The sequence below is a fragment of the Oryzias latipes genome, chromosome 6, assembly GCF_002234675.1.
Source record: "Oryzias latipes chromosome 6, ASM223467v1".
NCBI lineage: Eukaryota > Metazoa > Chordata > Actinopteri > Beloniformes > Adrianichthyidae > Oryzias > Oryzias latipes.
Genome location: NC_019864.2, coordinates 8,972,965 through 8,992,921, shown reverse-complemented (window position 1 = coordinate 8,992,921; position 19,957 = coordinate 8,972,965). Strand labels below are relative to the sequence as shown.

General features: G+C 39.8%; 1 protein-coding gene across 2 annotated transcripts; it reads left to right on the top strand.

Annotated features, from left to right (window-relative positions):
- The first annotated feature begins 1,848 nt into the window (after positions 1 to 1,848).
- Positions 1,849 to 19,350, top strand: LOC101160807 (WD repeat-containing protein 78). 2 transcript variants are annotated; one of them, XM_023955624.1, is made up of 17 exons: positions 1,850 to 1,995; positions 2,133 to 2,298; positions 5,188 to 5,354; positions 5,443 to 5,537; positions 6,732 to 6,882; positions 6,968 to 7,101; positions 7,214 to 7,354; positions 11,757 to 11,972; positions 12,257 to 12,390; positions 12,567 to 12,653; positions 12,738 to 12,892; positions 12,985 to 13,145; positions 14,762 to 14,880; positions 14,949 to 15,047; positions 15,234 to 15,460; positions 15,534 to 15,684; positions 18,882 to 19,350. In XM_023955624.1, exons 1-17 carry the CDS (start codon positions 1,967 to 1,969, stop codon positions 18,918 to 18,920), a joined length of 2,271 nt encoding a protein of 756 aa, XP_023811392.1. In that variant the 5' UTR covers positions 1,850 to 1,966; the 3' UTR covers positions 18,921 to 19,350. The 2 variants fall into 2 exon arrangements, with proteins under 2 accessions (XP_023811393.1, XP_023811392.1); XM_023955625.1 differs by lacking the exon at positions 18,882 to 19,350 and having other exon boundaries at positions 1,849 to 1,995; positions 15,234 to 15,464; positions 15,534 to 15,640.
- Positions 19,351 to 19,957: the final 607 nt, after the last annotated feature.

Genomic DNA, 19,957 nt, shown 5'->3' with positions numbered 1-19,957 from the left:
AGATGTGTGATTTGGGCCCCTGCAGTTCATGCAACTATGTAAACATCACAGTTATTGTCTTCTGACTGCATCAGTTATTACTAATGGCAGTGAAGGCTTGTTCATGGCAGTGTGGAGAGTACCATCAACAATTACTTCTGGCACGTTGGAGTGGATTATGTGTAAGATGCTCTCACTTTCGTTCAGTTTAGTTGTTGCAGAATTTATAAAAATTAGTTGTATTGTATTTCTATGAAGTATTATTATGTTTTTGCAGGAGGCTGGAAAAATAACCCAACATGTAGGTAGTTCAATGCCACATTCCGGCGCCTTTTGGTTCACAGCGGGGTGAAAACTGGTACAAGAGGCAACATCGCCAGTCAGGACAACAAAATGTGCCTGACAGTTTCCAAGACATCAAAAACCAAACTGGATGCTCCGTCACCTTTTGTGGAAGAATTTACAGTGTTTGAACATGACTACAGCAAATGGGTCCTTCCTTTGCATTTGGAATTTTTGGTCAATATTGAAGCCTATATTGCTGGTTTCATGGTTATGTCTCAGGTCACGTGTGATGAGTGTAGGGACTGTTTGGTGTTGCACCATGCAAGTTTCCAGCTAAATGAAATGTATCACCTGCTGAAGCTGAAAGACAACGGGGGGGCTTGTTATACCATCTCAAGGTGTTGTGGATATCCTGGCAGGGGCAGAGAAAGCCATCAGGCAGTCCCAGAATATCCATTCAGCAAGGCATGTGCCCTGTGCAGGTGATCATCAACGTGGGCAAGTCGGAGTTTGGTGCTCTCGATGCTTTAAATTTACAGTTTCACATCACTGACAGCCAATATAGCATTGCAATCATTAATTGGATTTGTTTGAGTTACTTGTTCAAAGTTATTTTTGTTGAAGACAAGGTCATGTTGCCAAACTGCAAAACTCTCAAAGCAGAAAAATTAATATTAGGCAGAAATACACGAAACTGATCACTCAAATGAATCAGTAGGGTAAGTCTATTCTTTTATTTATTTATTGTTGGGGTTGTAAATCTATCTGGGTTTTTTTTTAGGGTAAATCTTTTGTTGACATATATATATATATATATATATACATATATATATATATATATATATATATATATATATATATATATATATATATATATATATATATATATATATATATATATATATATATATATATATATATATATATATATATACATATATATATATATATATATATACAGGGCTGCACGGTGGCGCAGTGGTTAGCGCTCTTGCCTCACAGCAAGTAGGCCCCCGGTTCAAGTCCCGGCTGGGGGACGTGAAAAAAAAGAACATCAGTGGGGGACCTTTCTGTGTGGAGTTTGCATGTTCTCCCCGTGCATGCGTGGGTTCTCTCCGGGGTCTCCGGCTTCCTCCCACCATCCAAAAACATGCTTCATAGGTCAATTGGCAACTCTAAATTGACCATAGGTGTGAGTGCGGGAGTGAATGGGTGTGTGAGTGAGGACATTCTACCCTGCAACAAACTGGCGACTTGTTCAGGGTGTCCCCCCTGCCTTCGCCCACAAGTGGCCGGGATAGGCTCCGGCAGCCCCGTGACCCCGAAAGGGATAAAACGGTTAAGAAAATGAATGAATGAATGAATATATACATATATATATACATATATATATATATATATATATATATATATATATATATATATATATATATACATATATATATATATATATATATATATACATATATATATATATATATATATATATATATATATATATATATATATATATATATATATATATATATATATATATATATATGTAACGACCCGGCTGGTACGTCACTCATTGGACTTCCTCCTTTGCAGGGTGGAGACGTTATTGCGTCGCCATGGCAACGTGGAAGCGGGAGCAATCTTAACTAACAAAATAAAAGTTCTAAGACTACAAAAAACAAAAAGTGAAGATCCAGCCATCAACATGAACAACAGAACTCAGCGGCTGAACTCGTGAGTTATTATTTTTCTCAAACATGACTAAAGAAAACGACGACTTTACGCTGTTTTTTTAAACGTATTACTACTCGAAAAATCTGATAAGTATAGCAAACGCCGTGGCTGCTCCGGTCTCCATTGATTTCTGTTAGGTTGTCTCGAGCGTCGACCGACGCGGGGACAGCTTTCCTGAACGGCCGGACGAGCTCAAGGTGGGAAGTTCGAGCCCGGCAGGACTTGAGGCGCCGCAGTGTGCTCAGCAGCAGCCGGCCGGGGAGACACCACGGCCCGGAGGAAACACCGCGGAGAGCCGCTCAGGTGCGACCGGGCCCGTCTGCACACGTTAAATTAAAACGCGTTTTAGGTCTCTTTAATTCGTTCAACTAAACTACATCGATGATTATGCAGTGGTATTTAAACATATTTTTTTATTCATAAATATCGTTGTTGTAACCCTTAAAGAACCACTCTGATCATCCTTTGATGCGTTCCCAGCGATCTTTTTATTATAATTACGACTTTTTTAGTCAAAATCAAATATATGTGTTGTTTCTTAAGGCATAGTTTCTGCACACCAGCAGTGGTTCATAAAACATTCACCTGAGTTTTTGTGGGCAGGGTGCAGAGTAATCCGGTCCCAGTTCCTGTCACCCATCTGATTACACTCGCTCCCACTAGGTTACAGCCCCTCCCCCCCCCCCCCCCCCCCCCCCCCAATCTAACATTACTGGTGCAACAAAAGTGACAGGCAATATTGGAGCTATCCAGTTGTACAGTTTAAAACCAGATTCCAGTTCAGACGAGGAAAACCAGGACGTACAGGGATCTGGTCATCAACAAGTGGATGCATATGAATGGAGTGGCACCGGGAGCTTGTGGCCCACCCAGCGTATTTTCCCTGTCACAAATACGATTTACTTTTTACGATCACCTTACTACGATCAAATACGGTTTTTACGTCTGCTCCTGATTCACAATGATTTTGAATAAAGAAATACAGTATTTTCCACTCTAGATTTTAAGGCACACCGTCAATGAGTGGTTTATTTTCTAGATTCTAAATGAGCGTTATATATAGGGACGGGCGTGATGCAGTGGTAGGGGCTTCGAAGATTGCAGGTTCAATTTCCGCCTTATCCGCCCATGTGTCGAAGCGTCTTTGGGCAAGACACCGAGCCCCACCTTGCCCCTGGTGGAAGGTTGGCGCCAGTGTTTGGCAGCGTAGTTTATGATTGTGTGGGTGAATTGGACTGTGACTGTAAAGCGCTTTGGGCCTTCAAAGAAAGTAGAAAAATGCTGTATAACTATACACCATTTACCATTTTATCATTTATATGAGGCGCACAAAACTATAAGCCATTAAGTGAGACTAAAGAGTCAGAGATAAGTCCATAAGATATTCAGACTTTATTAACTGTGTTCACAGTAACTCTAGAACTTGTTAATAACACGCTACAGGTTAGAAGCGTTAGCCGCGTTAACATATTCACAATAGCTGTAACTCCCAACTTTGTTTGCAACACCTAAAAAGAAAGACTTATATGCTAAATCAAACGTTACTGTGGCTCTGCTAACTCCCAACCTTGTCAGTAACACGTAAAAAAACCTGGTCATCCCTGCTACACGTTTAATGCTGCTACAATACAGACTTTTTCATATTGGAACCAATATTGGAACCAAATGACATTAGTAATCAGTTATTGGTCTGAATCGGTCTGAGTCAACATTGCTATGGCAACCACTCTTGAAAATTAGGAGTAAACTTGTTGGAAAGCCACATCCCTACAAGTGACAGTGGGTTTAGGGCAGGTACATAAAGGAAACACTTTTTCCTTAGCTCAGAATGCATTTTCTTCACCTTTTAGGTTCACTCTATCTCTGTCTATGTCTAGATGGAAAATAAAGACGTCATTAAAATGTCTACAATAGTTCATAAAGAATGACATTATTAGCATGAGCTGAGGAATCTAAAGGCACGCGGTGATCCTGGTGTTGGGCAACAGGCAGCTCTCCTCCGCGTTCCCGGTTCACCTGGCAGACAGAGCCCACACCACCCCTCCCCTTTCATTCTCACTCACGCAGCCGCGTGTGACACAGACAGGAGCAGCTGTAGGGATGGGGATTCAAAGGCTTCAGGCTGTTACAAACTCTGATGAACAGATAATAGGAACCCAATAGCGGACCAGATATTTTTCCAAGCACTGAGCCGCTTCACCGCCGCCCCCACGTTAAATTTGCGCACCGGACAATTGCCCGTATTACCTGTGCCTAAAACCGCCACTACCGTGCCCCCCCCCCCCCCCCCCCCCCCTCTGGCATGGCTTCGGGCGTGTCCCACTATTTGAGAAGCACTGCCTTAAAGAAATATTCATCCTTCATTCTTCCCCATCATCATTTTTCTTCCCACCGTGTTTGAAATCTTCAACATCCACTTGCTATCTTGCGTTTCTTCGGTGCTGCCTTTTCTGGTGACTCGTAAATATTCTTCTTTGCATTTTTTTCTTTTAGTGGAGAAGCACCTTTCTGTGACCGACTCCATCTAGTGTTGAAACTTAGAAGTGCAACACAGTTGAGCTCAAGCGGCACGTATTTAATTATATTTTCAAAATTTGCTGCAGGCCAATAAAAACAGAGCCGCGGGCCGTAGTTTGGACACCCCTGGTTTAGGGGAATCTGTCAATCAAATGAACATATATTTTAAATGAGGTTTCTTATTGGCAGTTTGTAACTTGAATCATTTGACATATAGAATGAAAAAATATTAGGATTATTACAAACATGTTAAGAGAAAGATATCGGAGCTAGAATGGTTATTCTAACAATTATAATGATCAAATAATAGATGTTTATTTCTCTGTAGAAGTCCATATCAGTCTGGATTGTGAGGTGCGCAGTCATTTGTTTTGTTTTTTGTTTTGTTTTTCTAGAAAAATTAGGACTTTTATCTGCACCTTATTGTGCAGAAATGACAGTAATCAGAAATGCATTTTAAAACTTAATTTTCTTAATGTATGTCCTTCATTATAAGAAAAAATACCACAAGAACATGTTAAAAACACCAAAAACACAATTTTCATTGTATTGGGTCTTTAAAAACTGTCTGAGGATCTAATTCACTGCTACAAATGCTAAAAACAGGTTTTGATGCTTCTTTTGTGTTGAGATTGAAATAAACAACATCATGTTTGCTGACTCACCGTTCTGCAGGTGCTGGATGCTGAGGGCAATGATGTGACTCCGCTGCCCCTGCTCCCAGTGAAGCCAAACCACATTTCTCGTGAAACAGCAGGATTGTTTCTGGATGACTTGTTCACTCCAGATCACTCCAGCTCCAGCTCCAGCTTTGATTTGGAGTCCTCCACCTCTTTAAGCAGGTGGTGAGACTCACATCCAGCCAATGTTCTAGTGATTTAAGGATAAGTGACAGTGCCAGAATAAGAAGAATGTCTGTTTGTGTTACAGGAGCTCATTTTCTCTGTCCTCAAAGGATTCATGGATGCAGGGGAGTAAGGACAGTTTCCTTACGGAGGACATCCACTTAAGCCTTTCTACTCCATGTGATTATTATAACCTTTTATCTGTTTATTTATTATTTTTTTCTGTTTTGAAGAATACTTTCTTGTATGCCTTATACCAGGGGTCTGCTACCTATGAAGCTATGTTTACATCGCCCTTGGCAAGGCATGTTCATGCTACCACTTCCACTTAAAAGTTAATGTAAAAGGTTTTGGGCTTCCGTGTTCAAAACTCTTGCGTTCACGCGTAGCTAGGTATGTTTTAAGGACCATTTACAGAACACATGACCATTGAATGCGTGTTGAAAGTTAAACCAGTGGAACTTTGACCAATCAGACTCTCAGATTTGGTAGTGATGTATTTCCCTTTGAATTCACAGTGCCAACCGTTTGAAAACTGATCATGGGGGAGAAATGAATAATTATGGTTTGTGTCTATTACACCAAGTCTTTCATGTATCAGAATAGAGCTGTGAAAGAAAAAGTCCGGAGCAAAATTCACCAGATTTGAACCGCTTTGACATTTTTTATGCCAAGTCTCTTCCAACTGCAGGTAGAAGACATGTGCCCATGTGTTTGAACACCATGGGCTAAACGCATGTTCAAGAATGTGCTGTTAGGGTGTCCTTAAACACGAGTCACATGCCAGGTGTGTTGGTAGCTTAACGCTAAAAGGTCCAGTTTCTGACTGACTTAAGTCGTAAAGTCCCACTTTACCATTTAGAAAATGTGTCAGCATGTCCCTGCAGGAGTCGCTACAGTGAATCAGCTTTCACTCATTCGCACGGGTGGTTTGGCAGAGTGTTTCACTTCGAATGACCTTCCTTCCTAAAAGGTTTTTAGAGCAACTTTATACATAAAAACCGAACAGCAACTAGACACTGCTGTGCAGCAGAAGATCAGAACATGTTCTGTAGGATTATTTTATTGACAAATCACTTTGACAATAGATTCAACCTTTTATCATTATTTTGCCCAGTTGTCTAACAATTTAAAAATCGGAATAGAAAAAAGTTAACTAAAAAAAATTATTCAAAACAAAAATTATTTATTCAATTGCTTGGATTCTTCTTCAAAGCCAGAGAGCCACATGTTGCAGACCCCTGACTCATACCAACTAATAAAAAACACAGTATATTTGATGCTTCTCAAAGGTAAAATAGCTTATTTTTTGGTCCAAAATCATGAATGGATGCTTTATGGAGCTTTGATGGTTGTTTCCTCTCTTTCCTGAAGTGATCCCACCAAAGAAAGAAGTGGTAAAAAAACAAGTGTCAGAAGAGATTAAAGTGGCTGACATGGTTCTTATGGAGTCAGAAACGGTTACTCTGCTGGACATCTCCAGCACCGTACTCCACGAGGACGCTGACGGTGCAGAAGACGTCAGGTGAGTTCATGGAGCAGCTCCAAATCAAAAGTCTGTTTCATGCAACTTAGTTTGTGTAAAATTACTTTGATTATTTCTTTAACAGGATGAGGACCAAGCATTATGTTGAACTTTGTAAGAGCAAAGTGCACAATGCTGTAGATCAATCCACACAGACTATTGTTGGAGAGCCCAAAAACAAACTGATGCAGACCAACGAGAACACTGGGCTTGAAAAGAGTATGAATGCACTTAATCCTTAATATTTTTGATCTTTTTAAATCCATGTGTACATGAAACAAACAGTCCTGAATATGTTGTTTAAGGACATTTGTTTCACTTGCTCATGCAGGCACTTCTGCAACAACGTGGGATGTCTACGACTCTTACTGTGGCCAAGAGGAAAACTCTGGAATCGATCCTGATGATCATCATCACCCATCTAGGATGAGTGGGAGGAAGATCACTGAAAGGAGCAGCTCAAGCACCACAGGTAGGTCATTTGTGTCTTCGCCTCCTTCAAGAACCTCTTTGTGTATTAGAAACCTGCAACAAATGCATTTATACCCAAAAAAGCCATTTTCTGCTCATAAACTGCAAACATTTGTTAAAATCTTCTCATTAACAGTCAGTCTTTTAAATTTCCTATTGTAGCCGCAAAATTATGTAATGTAAAGATGGATGATTGATTCCATAAAACAAACCTCTGCACCACAGGTAGGGCAGTCGACCTCTGAGTCCTGATTGCAGGTTTGATTCTCATTAGGCAAGATACTGAACCCCACCTTGAGGAAAGAAGGAGATGATCCTTGACTTTAGTAGGAAGTCCTCCCACCAACCGGTGATCATCGATGGTGGGGGAATGGAGGTGGTTGACTCCTATAAGTACTTGGGTGTGCACCTTGACCACAAACTGGACTGGCCGGAGCAGGCTCATGCTTTGTATAAGAAAGGCCAGAGTAGGCTGTTCTTCCTGAGAAAGCTGAGGTCCTTTGATGTGTGTACCGACATGTTGCTCCTTTTTTACCAGTCGGTTGTGGCGAGTGCTGTCTTCTATGGGGTTGTATGCTGGAGTGGTAGCATGACCACAAGGGACTGCAATCGATTGGACAAACTGATAAAGAGGTGTGCATCTGTGATCGGGAGGAGGGTGGACTCTGTGGGATCTGTGCTGCAGAAGAGGATGAGGGCCTTGACTCAAAGCATTCTAGACAATCCCAGACATCCCTTGCACAAGACGATGTCTGGTCAGAGGAGCACACGGAGTAATAGGCTCCTTTCACTGCGCTGCAGGACAGAACGCTTTAAGAACTCATTTGTCCCTTCAGCTATCAGGCTGTTTAATTTAAATTCAAATTAATTTTATTTATATAGCACCTTTCATGACAGCAAAGACAGCTCAAGGTGCTGTACATAAAAACAAAATCAAATGTAATAAAATACAATAAGATACATTAAATTAGCCCCACACAATAAAATACACAAAGACAAACACCAGTGGAAAATAAATAAATAAATAAATAAATAAAGATAAACCAGAGAAACCAGAAGGCGCCGTCTGCCCTGTCCTCCTATTGGCAGGGGTGTCAGTATAAAACCCAAACACCCCAGCCAAGGGTGAGAAAACAGTCGTAAACAGTCTAATAAAATAAATATGTGTTAAAATATCATAAAAAGTATACAAGTAAAATTCTAGATTAAACAGATATGTATATGATAAAATGTCATAAAATACAAGAATAAAAATTCTAAATTAAGCAAATAAAATGATGTGATAAAACATCATAAAACATAAAAAGATTGAAGAATAAATATATATATATGATAAAATATCATAAAATATAAAAGTCAAAAAATATATATATAAATATATATATATATATATATATATATATATATATATATATATATATATATATATATATATATATATATACATATATAGATTAAACAAGTAAAATGTTAAAATTATGTAGTAAAACATGATAAAACATAAAAAGACATCAAATCTAATTAAAAGCTAATTTAAAAAGGTGTGTCTTTAGTTTCTTTTTGAAAACCTCAACAGTTGATGAAGCCCTCACATCCTCAGGTAGGCTATTCCACAGACGAGGCCCATAGTATCTAAACGAGGCCTTGCCGTGGTTTTTTGTCCTGACCCTGGGGACCTTCAGCAGGCCTGCACCTGAGGACCTAAGGACTCTAGGAGGTTCATACGTTAAAAGCAAGTCTGATATAAAAGAAGGACTAAGACCATGGACACTCTTAAAAACTATTAAAAGAATTTTAAAATCAACCCTGAAGCTGACGGGGAGCCAGTGCAAAGATTTTAAGATTGGTGTTATGTGCTCCCTCTTCCTAGTTCTTGTTAAAAGGCGTGCAGCAGAGTTCTGGACTAGCTGCACGCGGTTGATAGTGGTTTTCTTTACACCATAAAGGAGGGCATTACAATAATCTATCCTTGATGTAATAAAAGCATGGATTAAGATTTCAGCACTGGCTCTAGAGAGAAAGGGTCTCACTCGGGCGACATTCCTTAGATGGTAAAATGCAGATTTAGTTAGTTGATTCACATGTTGGTCAAAGCTAAGATCTGTATCTAAAATCACACCGAGGTTCTTTACTGTGTCATTTGTAGTCATAGAGTGGCTTGACAGATAAAATTGGACCCTATCTCTCTCAGCTTCAGAACCGATAACCAAGACTTCAGGCTTGTCCTGATTGAGCTGCAAAAAGTTCTCTCCCATCCACATTTTAATGTCTAAAATACAATTTAAAAGGCTATCCAGGGGTCCAGTGTCATCAGGAGACAGGGCTACATACAGTTGAGTGTCATCAGCGTAGCAATGGAAAAAATTCCAGTCAACATTAATTTAAATCCAACAAAAACTACAATTCCCAAAACCCCCTCCCCATATTGGGTATCATCGAAAAGCCGTGCATGTCCTCTGTAGACAACAAAAAAGTTTATGCAGTAATATGCAGTGGCTTGGTAACAGTTTTGAGGTTTTCAAGTTTAGAAATGTTCCTCTATAGCAGGGGTGTCAAACTCATTTTGGTTCGGGGGCCACATTCAACCCGTCTGATCTCAAGTGGGCCGGACCAGTAGCGTTAAGGCAAAACAACAGCTTTATTCTTGTTTTTTTACCCAATTGGAAAACATGCCTCAACCAACACGGTAGCCTAATCATTTCTTATTACACATTCATTCACAGAGGCCAATTGATCTTACATAAAATTAATTTCACTTTAAAAAATATTGGTTTATTCAATTTTATACAGCCTGAATATTTTAAATCTGACACTGAAGCAATCCTGATAATAATTTCAAGAGGGGCTACAGAAAAAAATGAAACATCTTCCTAAAATGTAAACGTCCAAACGATGACAAAATTACATTAAATTAAACTTGCAAACATTTGTGAACATAAGAGTTTGGAGTTCACCTCCTTTCTCTCCTGAAACTTCACAAGACCATCAATATCAGGATTTAAATCCTGTGCAGAAACACATTTACTGTCATTTAAGTGTGCAAAACACAATGAAATGTCCATTATTATTATCATTCATTATTATAACAATCTTTTCCCGGTTTCTGCCTGAATTTTGTGGCAACACCTGCCTTCTTCCTGACCTTTGATGGAGCGCCATCAGTGACCAAAATTACTTCCTGTGACCAGTTCACTTTAACATTGTCCAGCACAGTAACTAGAGAGCTGACTATGTCATCAGCTGTTGTTGTGTCCATCAATTCAAGAAACTCCACTGTGACAGTCTCTTTAACACCTTTAATAAATATGCACAGCTGTACATATCTGTGATGTTGGTGCTTTCATCAATAGTGACTGAAAATACAATAAATGACTGGATTCCTTCATATGGCTGCCTATGTTTCCTCAGAGATGTTGGATCTGATCGTAATTCTTGACAGACTCATGTTTAAGGTCGACTGCTTTTTGGGAACAAGACTTCTGCAGCCTTCAGCATTTTTCAATAAGTTCACCATCAGAAAATGATTTGGATGTTTGCACCAACTTGTCTGCAATAAGGTAGCTAGCTGTCACTGCTCCATCACTGACGTCACAGCTGCAGTAAATCCAGATGCTTATTTATCGGTCCAGCTAATAGTTGCTAAATCTTTTTTTTCTTAACTACAAATGGTGAAACTTTTCTTTGTGGAGAGTCTCAGTGTTGCTGAATGTTATATTCCTTAAAGACATACCAAGCATGCAGGTTTGCATTCAGCTCCGTGAACAAATAAAACGCTTTCCATTTTCTTGGAAAGCTCAGGACTTCACTTCAACATTTTTCTTTCTTTTTGACAACATTTTGGTCATTATTGTGTCACTACTGATCATCCTTCAGTGGTGAGGCTCACAGGGAAGCAAACTACTGCCTACCCAGACACAGAGCTGTTAGGTTTTGTTTTTTTGGCACATGCAGAGTTATGTTGTTTCAACTGTTAAGTTTTTCCTTTGTTCCCCCTAGTGGCAGAATTGCGCATTTCGGTTATTTCTTTAAAAAACCATAACTCGCCACAGGAATGGACTAGAAACTTGCTTTCTTTTTTCATCCTTGGGATTTTTACTCTTCATGTGTGGGCCAGACTAAACCACCTGGCGGGCCGTATGTTTGACACCCCTGCTCTATAGGATACATTTGCATTGCTGGTGATCAGGAGGATAGAATACCTTTAGTCTCTGCTGCCATACACTGGTCTTTTGTAAAAACTGCAGACAAACTGTCATTTCATCCCTCTAAGAATTACAGATGTTATAATAGATCTTTGTTAAAAATCTGAGTAAAAATGTCTTTTCTCTATTTTTGATGTCAAATTTCACCACATGTAGATGTGTTTTTTTCACATGTAACATGTTCACTTGTTCCTTCTACAGGCAGTTCCATCAGCTCTCTGTCAGACATGGAAACTCAGCGGGACATTAAAAACACTACAGTAGATCCAAATGAAGTCCTGCTTTCAGAGTCCTTTCAAAAGATTTTGCTCGTAATGGAGAAAACAATTGCAACAATCCTTCACTGGCCTGAGCTGGCTGCTTTTAGACAACTGCCAGCCCTGGAAGGTGAACTCCAATCATCTCTGCATCCAGAAGGTATTTTCACTTTGAATTGACTCTTTAAGACCAAACTGTAACTTCCTCACACATCCTGTCATAATCACAGTACAACAAAAGAAATGTCTGCAATTTTAAGATGGTGAACATAATTTGAGATGCTTTTTTTTATTTAGATTCTTATTTTTTTAACAACAAATAGAAGAATGTGGTTTATTTCCTACATAAACATGATAGAAATAGCTTTGTTGCTATCTATCAAATTAAAAGTGAGAGTTTCAGGTGTTCTTTTACAGCTTAAAGCTCATTGCTGATTGTTTCAGACCTCGACAGTGCAGTGAAGCAGGTACATGAGGAAGAGTCCTCATCTCCAACCATAAAGCCTCTCTGGACGTTTGACTCAGAGCTCACCACAGGACGCATGATAACCAGCATGACGTGGAACAAGAAGAACTTGGTGAGAAACCACCAAAACTGAGGCTGCTTCATCTAATCCTCTCTTCTAGAGAAGAACGATTTCTTTTATTCAGTGACATGATGGATCCTTGTGTTCAGATGCGTCAGATCAGGATTTTGAATCACACATTGAGCATTTAGAAAATACACAGAACTAACCCCAGAATCCTCCTGCAGAACATCCTGGCTGTCAGCTATAGTGACTGTGATCCATCGAGCTCCAGAGCGAGTTTCATCTGCTGCTGGTCCCTAAACAACCCTTTGGTCTGCTTTTACGTTCTTGTTCTTCTCCAGTAAAAAAAAAAACAAAGGCGGCTATTGTGTAACAACACCACGTCTCCTTTGCAGTGGCCGCAGCGCATCTTCTCCTGTCCGAGTAGAGTAGCGTCCATGGACTTCTCCTCCAGCGACCACGGCCATCTGGCTGTGGGAATGTATGATGGCTCTGTGGCCATCTACAATGTTCAGATTCAGGACAGGGGGGCATGTGTTGCTACCAGCAGGTGAGTGAGAGTACTGTGCTGCAGAATTCAGGAAGTAAAGATCTAATAGAGAAAAATAAGAGACTTCATGTTGCACTGATGTTGTTTCTCAGCAAGTGTCCAAACAGGCACCTGCGTCCAGTCTGGCAGGTGGCGTGGAACAAACAAGAGAGTAAATTCTCTGGGCTGGAGGCAGAAGAGGTTCTGGTCTCCATGTCAGCAGATGGCAGGATTTCCATGTGGCAGCGCTGCAACAACCACCTGGAATGCATCGGTACTGTTGTCTGCATGAACCACCCTGTAGTTACAAACGGAGTTTCAGATCGACATGCCAACATTTTATACACAACAGAACACAGATAGCAGCAAATAAACAGTGTTTACATGTTTCTTTAGTGAAAGACATGGTGAGAGAGCCCTGAAACATGAAGACATTTCAAATCTTCAGTCAAGGGAACATTTGGTTACCGATAAGTTAATTGTTATATTTCTGTAACGTGATTGGCCACAAAAGGAAAACAGGACAGTCTGTGGTGTTGAGGCAAAGCAGTCAACCTCTTATTAGGATCGCACGCTCAGTTACCCACCCATGTGTACAGGTGTCCTTTGGCAAGGCACTGAACCCCACATTGCTCCTGGTGGTTATAGGTTTGCACCAGTGTGTGAATGTTTGTGTGTACGTGTTTGACTGTAAAGCGGTTTGGACCTTCTAGTCCCACTCTGATCATCTATTGATCTATTGTAAAAGTGTTCCCAGTCTTCTTCTAACTCTGATTATATCTGATTAATCTAAAAAACCTTCGTTGTGTTCAAAAAAAGTTTCAGCAGAGTGGCAGGAGTTGATTAGAAATTCACTTCTGTATTGTGGGTGGGACTGTTGGCACGGAGTAGGCCTGACCAGCCCCACCTCAACACCTCCCATTGCTGAGAGCTTGGAGCCGGGAGCTTGTGACCCGCACAGCGTATTTTCTACGTCACAAATACAATCATTTTTTCCTCTGCTCCTGATTGATGATAATATAAAGAAAAAAATACACAGAAATGCAATTTTGAGCTTGATTTCCTCCTCCCTCGTCAGAAAAAGTGCCTCAAGAACGTGTTAAAACATCCAAAACACATTCTTTCTTTGGAGTGGGTCTTTAAATCTAGGTGGAAAATTAACTCAGTGGCCTTGCAGTTTGCCCTGAGACTAGAAGGTTGTGAGTGAGTCTGATGTCACTCATAGAAAATGACTTGCCTCTGGTTCTAACCAAATCAGTCACCATTTGTTCCATGGTGGCGTTTTATACAGACGCCACCATGGTGGAGCCAGATGACATCAGTAAGCTGATTGGTCCAAGTGTGTCTAAGTCAACATTTCTATGGCAACCACTCTCACCAATCAGGGGTGAGCTTTTTGGAAGTCCACACCCCTACCACTGAAATTGGTCTTGGAAGAATCTGTCAATCAAACTCTTCAAACAGTCGACATGAGACCACATACTTCAATTGATGCATTTGAATGGTCATTTTATAACTAGTATAACTTGCACTACAGAAAAACATGAAAACATGTTAAAAAATTAGAATGATCAAGAACATGTTAAAAAAAAGATGTCAGAGAAGAATGCAATTTTGGCTTCTTGGGAGCAAGGGGACTTCCTGTTTGGAACGTAGGGGGTCACTCAGTCCAGTTCTTAGATACCATCAACAGTTTCAGTCAATTTAGACAAAATTTCTCTCTGTTGGGTTTTACATTTGATAACACTTAAAGTTGTACAGCAGGTGGATGTGGCTGTGCTCTACAGTCAGTAGCAGTTTGGAAAAATAAAACCAGTGTAACCTGCTGTAACATCTCTGCTGTGACATAAACAGAACAGCATTTTCTGTATCAACAACATGTTTTCTAAGATCTGATGAAGATACGGAGGATTCACGATGACAAGAGGGGAAATGGCGTGTCCAAGATGGTGGGAGAAACCATTCTGTCTGAGGTGTCTCCCGGACACTGCCTGGACTTCCATCCAAAAGTGAGCCGGCCACACTAATGGAACTGCATTTGGGGTCTTCCTGCTTTGACAGATGGTGTCTTCTGCAGGAGTCAGACATCTATTTGGTTGGTTCTTGGGACGGCCTCATCCACAAGTGTTCACTGAACAACAACCAGCAGTTCCTGGACTCGTATCAAAAACACTTAGTGAGTAGATCAAAGCAGAAACGTGGTGGTTAACTTTGCAGCAGTTTAGATCGTTCTGACTTTAGGTGCAGCAGTTCCTCTTCTTCAGACTGTTTCCAAATAAGGACATAAAGCTCTTATTTGCATGACAGATAAAGAACTCAGCAATGTGAATATTTGCTAACAATGATTTTTGCCCCCTCGTAGCTCGCTGTGAACGACATCCAATGGTCTCCATTCAGCCCTGATTTGTTCCTGAGCTGCTCCTCAGACTGCACCATCCAGCTGTGGAGGCACACCTGCCTGAGCCCGCTGCTGAGCTTCAAGTCCGTGCACAGCCAAGTGTGCGCCGTCCGCTGGTCCCCGGAGCGCTCTACAGTGTTTGCAGCCATTTACAGACAGCAGGTGGAGGTCTGGGAGCTGAGTTCCAACATGTGAGTGAGTCCAACACAGAATAGTCGCCGCTGTGGAAAGCTCAAATGTATTCACACCTACACTGCGCTGCAGCCTGTCCCCGGTCGTTGTCCACCACGCTGCAGCCGGTGTGACGCTGACAGCCCTCCTGTTTGCCAGAGGGACAGACTGTGTCCTGGTGGGGGACAGTGAGGGCAAAGTGACCGTCTACCAGCTCAAAAATTTCACAGCCGAAGACAAGAAGGTAAATCCATTTCACTGTACAAGACATCCATAAAATAAAAACAATCTCACCATTTTTTTCATTTGGATTCAACGAACTCCAAAAAGAGGTAGCCTAAAAATAGCAAAAAGAACACCAACCTTAAGAAGAAAATCCCTAAAATTATTTAAATTCTCTGTCCATAGTCATTTTTTCTTAACAAGAAGTCTCATATCAAAATCTAGAAACAAGAAGTTACACACACTTAAAACTGAACGTTATACAATAATAAGTACTTGCTAGTAATAAGAAAATGATTAGTATTTTTCAGTTTTTAAGTATGTAAGTCATTTTGATTACAGAGACAAATTAAATCTAAAAAAGTAAATTTTTTTGGATTTCCTTGGCATTTAAGGTTTTTGCTAACCACGCCCACATTTCTAATATGTTAATATCATATGTCATATTGTTTCATTAAGCTTAAGCCAGGGATTCATGTGTTCAATTTTCCTATTCCTGTAAAAAAACTATACAAGCAACAGGGGAATGCATTAGCATTGGGATTTCACCATGCTAACGCTGTTTAAAATGGGTTCTTTCCGAGTAGCTTCCAAATGAGGCTTGAGGAGTTAGGAGGTGATAATCCCTGGGAAGAGTTTAAATATTTACAAGGTTAACACCATTTTTTTGGTAAATTCAACAGGGCTGCCTCTTTTCTGGGTCAAAGTTCAATGAAACTTCAGTTGTGGTTGTAGACTTAACCATGCAGCATGTGTTTCTCTTTTCCCATTTTGTGGGAAAATCTGAAAAATCGCCAAATTTTACACTTTGCCACAAAATGGTCGTCATACCGTAAGTGCTGAGGCCATCCTATAATAATTTCAAAACTTCCTTTGGATATCCCCGACAAGTCCCATTCATTTCTTAGTGCAAGTGGGCCCATCAGAATAAATCCCCCAAAATCTACAACTATCACTTATTCTTAGAACATCAATCTACATTTTGTTTTTTGAAATAATGATAATGAATGCTAGTCTAGCATTTATTGAATTTTAAAATAACATCCTTTAACCCTTGTGCTCTCCTAGGCACTTTAACATTTGGAGTTGGGTCATCTAGACCCACTAGACAGTGCTCTGAACCTTTTTTCTTCAATGATTTGTGATCTTCACTGGTGTCCATGGATTACATGGAATCTTCTCCACCTTTATCCACCTTTGTAGCACAAGGGTTAAATTGAACAAAAACCTTTTATTACTTAATAAATTTAATTCAGCTCTTGAAAATTTAAATAAAATGCATTTATTTTTTCGTAGAAACATTTCTTAGGTCACATAATTTGAGTTTAGACTCCTTTCAAGTTTTTTTTGTTATCTAAAGTATGGAGAGAAAGGATTTGGACTCATTTTAAAAACAATTTCTAGATCCTAGTTCTTAATGAAAATAATGGGCTGATTTTAAGAAAAGCTTGGAAAGTTGTAGAGCACCTGGAAAAAAATGTTTAAAAAAAAAGGTTTTAAATCTTTGCAGGTAGTGATGGGCAATATATCAGCGGAATATTTGCATATTTTCAGTTTATCGGTCCGATATTACAAAGTCTACTGTTCTTGTTTTCAGAAACACTTTATTTTTGAAATGGGTGGAGTCTGCATGTTCTCCCCGTGCATGCATGGGATTTTTCCGGAGACCTTTCCTCCCACCATGCCAAAACATGCTTCACATATTTTTATTTTTGATAGGCATACATGTTCCTAATAGATCCTTGGCAATGGGGAGCTCATGGTTTACAGTTATGCCCAATCGTCAATAAATGGTCAGACTATTTTCAGGTATATTTTCTAAGTTTTATAGTGATACTTGTTCCTTTGAGATCCATTGCTGTATGCTTTAAAAGGTCAAGTACAATGTGATTGAATAGCAAAGGAAAAGTTGAATGTAACCGGCAGGTCTGCCTGTGACAGGTGCATGCCTGATTGATCGGGGGATGTAGTTCAGCTGGGTCTGCCCCTTTATAAGGAACAGGGAGTGAGTTGACAGTGGCTGCCTGCCTGGTATGTATGGCTGAAGCTCCTCTTTTTGGAGAATGTAGATCACCTTTTACTCATTTTTTCTGCTCTTTTAACTAGATGCTGTAAGTGGCTGGACGTGTTGCAGATGTCATGAGCCACTGCGTGTTCTTTACCCACCCTTTAATACATTTTACATTTCGAAATGTGACCAAGGTACAGTCAGTGCAGAGTGGAGCCACCAAAACAAAAATGGCTGAGGCAATAAAAGCTTATAAAAATTTACTTTAATGAACAATTTAAAATTGCAGTTTGACTCCAATTAACAGTACACAGATAAAATAAAAGGGAGAGGCAGGAATGTAAACAGGAAGGATGAGCTGACCGCCAGTGCAGGAGGGGAGGGAAGAGAGAGGCCGTGGACTAAGCCAGTACGCGGCAGCACACCTCACTCCACTCCATGCTGAACAAAAAAATCCACACACACACACACTATAAACGTGCAAAAGAAACTTCCACTACACACTAACAGGGAAATAAACAAATAGAGTGAGGGAACGAGTGTGGAAGACGCTGCCACAAGGGGCCCCCCTCAGCAAAACCACACGCACCGGCACCTGACTCAGACCTATGAACTGATAAAAGGAAATCTAAAACACATTAAAATGTATAAAAAGTGTTGGTAAAGAACACGCAGTGGCTCATGACATCTGCAACACGGCCAGCCACTTACAGCATCTAGTTAAAAGAGCAGAAAAAATGAGTAAAAGGTGATCTACATTCTCCAACAAGAGGAGCTTCAGCCATACATACCATGCAGGCAGCCACTGTCTGTCAACTCACTCCCTGTTCCTTATAAAGGGGCAGACACAGCTGAACTACATCCCCGATCAATCAGGCATGCACCTGTCACAGGCATACCTGCCGGTTACATGTGCATTTCTAATAAAAAAAACACAAAGGAATCTAAATGTGTTGTTCCGTATACTTAAATATCGGGATCAGCAAATATCAGCTATTGACCGCAGTTGGAGGGGAAATATCCATTATAGGTATCAGCCTGGAACAATCATATCATCTCTATTTTTCAGGTAAATTTGCAGAATAACCACCGTAAAGACGGTGTAACTGTTCATGTGACCAAGATTGAATTAGATTAATCCAATTATATAAAAACAAAAGAATCTTCTTTTTTGAAAATTTAAGAACACTTGTGATCGTTTTTTCTTTCAGGGGAAACGTCTGGATGACATCCTTGCATCAGCTTCCTGAAAACTGGAGAGAAAAAAGACCAGTTTGTCAATTCAAGAGACAATTCGTTAATTCTTCCCATCAAAATGGCTGTTGGGTCTGTTTTTGATCTTCTGTTCATTTAATGTTTGCACAAAAACAACAATTGAATAATTTACAGCAACAATCTCAGTTGAACTAGTGCAGTACATCTCCATATCAGGTATGAAATGTTTAAATAATCAGAAGTGGCTGAAACATTGTAGTTTTTTTGTCTCATGGCAGCAAAAACAAACTCCTTGCATCCCAGAGCAGATGGTGTGTTTGTCAGACACAAACCCTACTTTGTCCTGTTAAGCCTTCACATTGCCTGCCAGAACGGAAATCGAATAAAAAACAACTTTTCTCCAGTTTTGTGATTTTTCGCTTTTTATCTTATTATTTATGAAGCTGATTAAAGAATCAAACCAGAGAGGATTTTTTACCTATTTTATTTTCTTCCTTTTGATTTTCGTTCTGCATATTTTTATAAAACAAATGTATTTTAACCATTTCAACATTTGTTTGTTTTTTCCATCTCAATTTGTCGTTTTCTTTGTTTTTTTAAATGTTATCACTTGACAAAATGTAATTTCTTGTAGACTCATTTCTGGATGAAGAAAATTTGAATTTACTTTCATCTTTAGAAAGGATTCTGTTTTTTTCAGCTGTTGGATGAAACTGTTTAAGGTTCATATTATGTTATTAAGAATTTTTAAATATTCAGATGTAAATAATTTCAATTTAATATTCAAGTCTTTGAAGCTCCTGGAGGGACTTGCATATTTTGTAAAATAGAATGGAGCCTCTTCTTCCTCCAGGTTATTCTGGTAGGAGTCATTGTCCATTGAAGCTTCAGTTTTTATATTCATACAGTCCTGCAGCTCCTGCAGTGCATCCATCCAGACAGGTTCAGGAAACTGCAGGTTTGATTGACCAATGGACTCCAAACAATCCCTGGAATGAAACATAAGGTGGCCTTGTAAGAACATCTGGAATAAATTTCATACCAACATCAGTCTCATAACTTGTACAAAAAC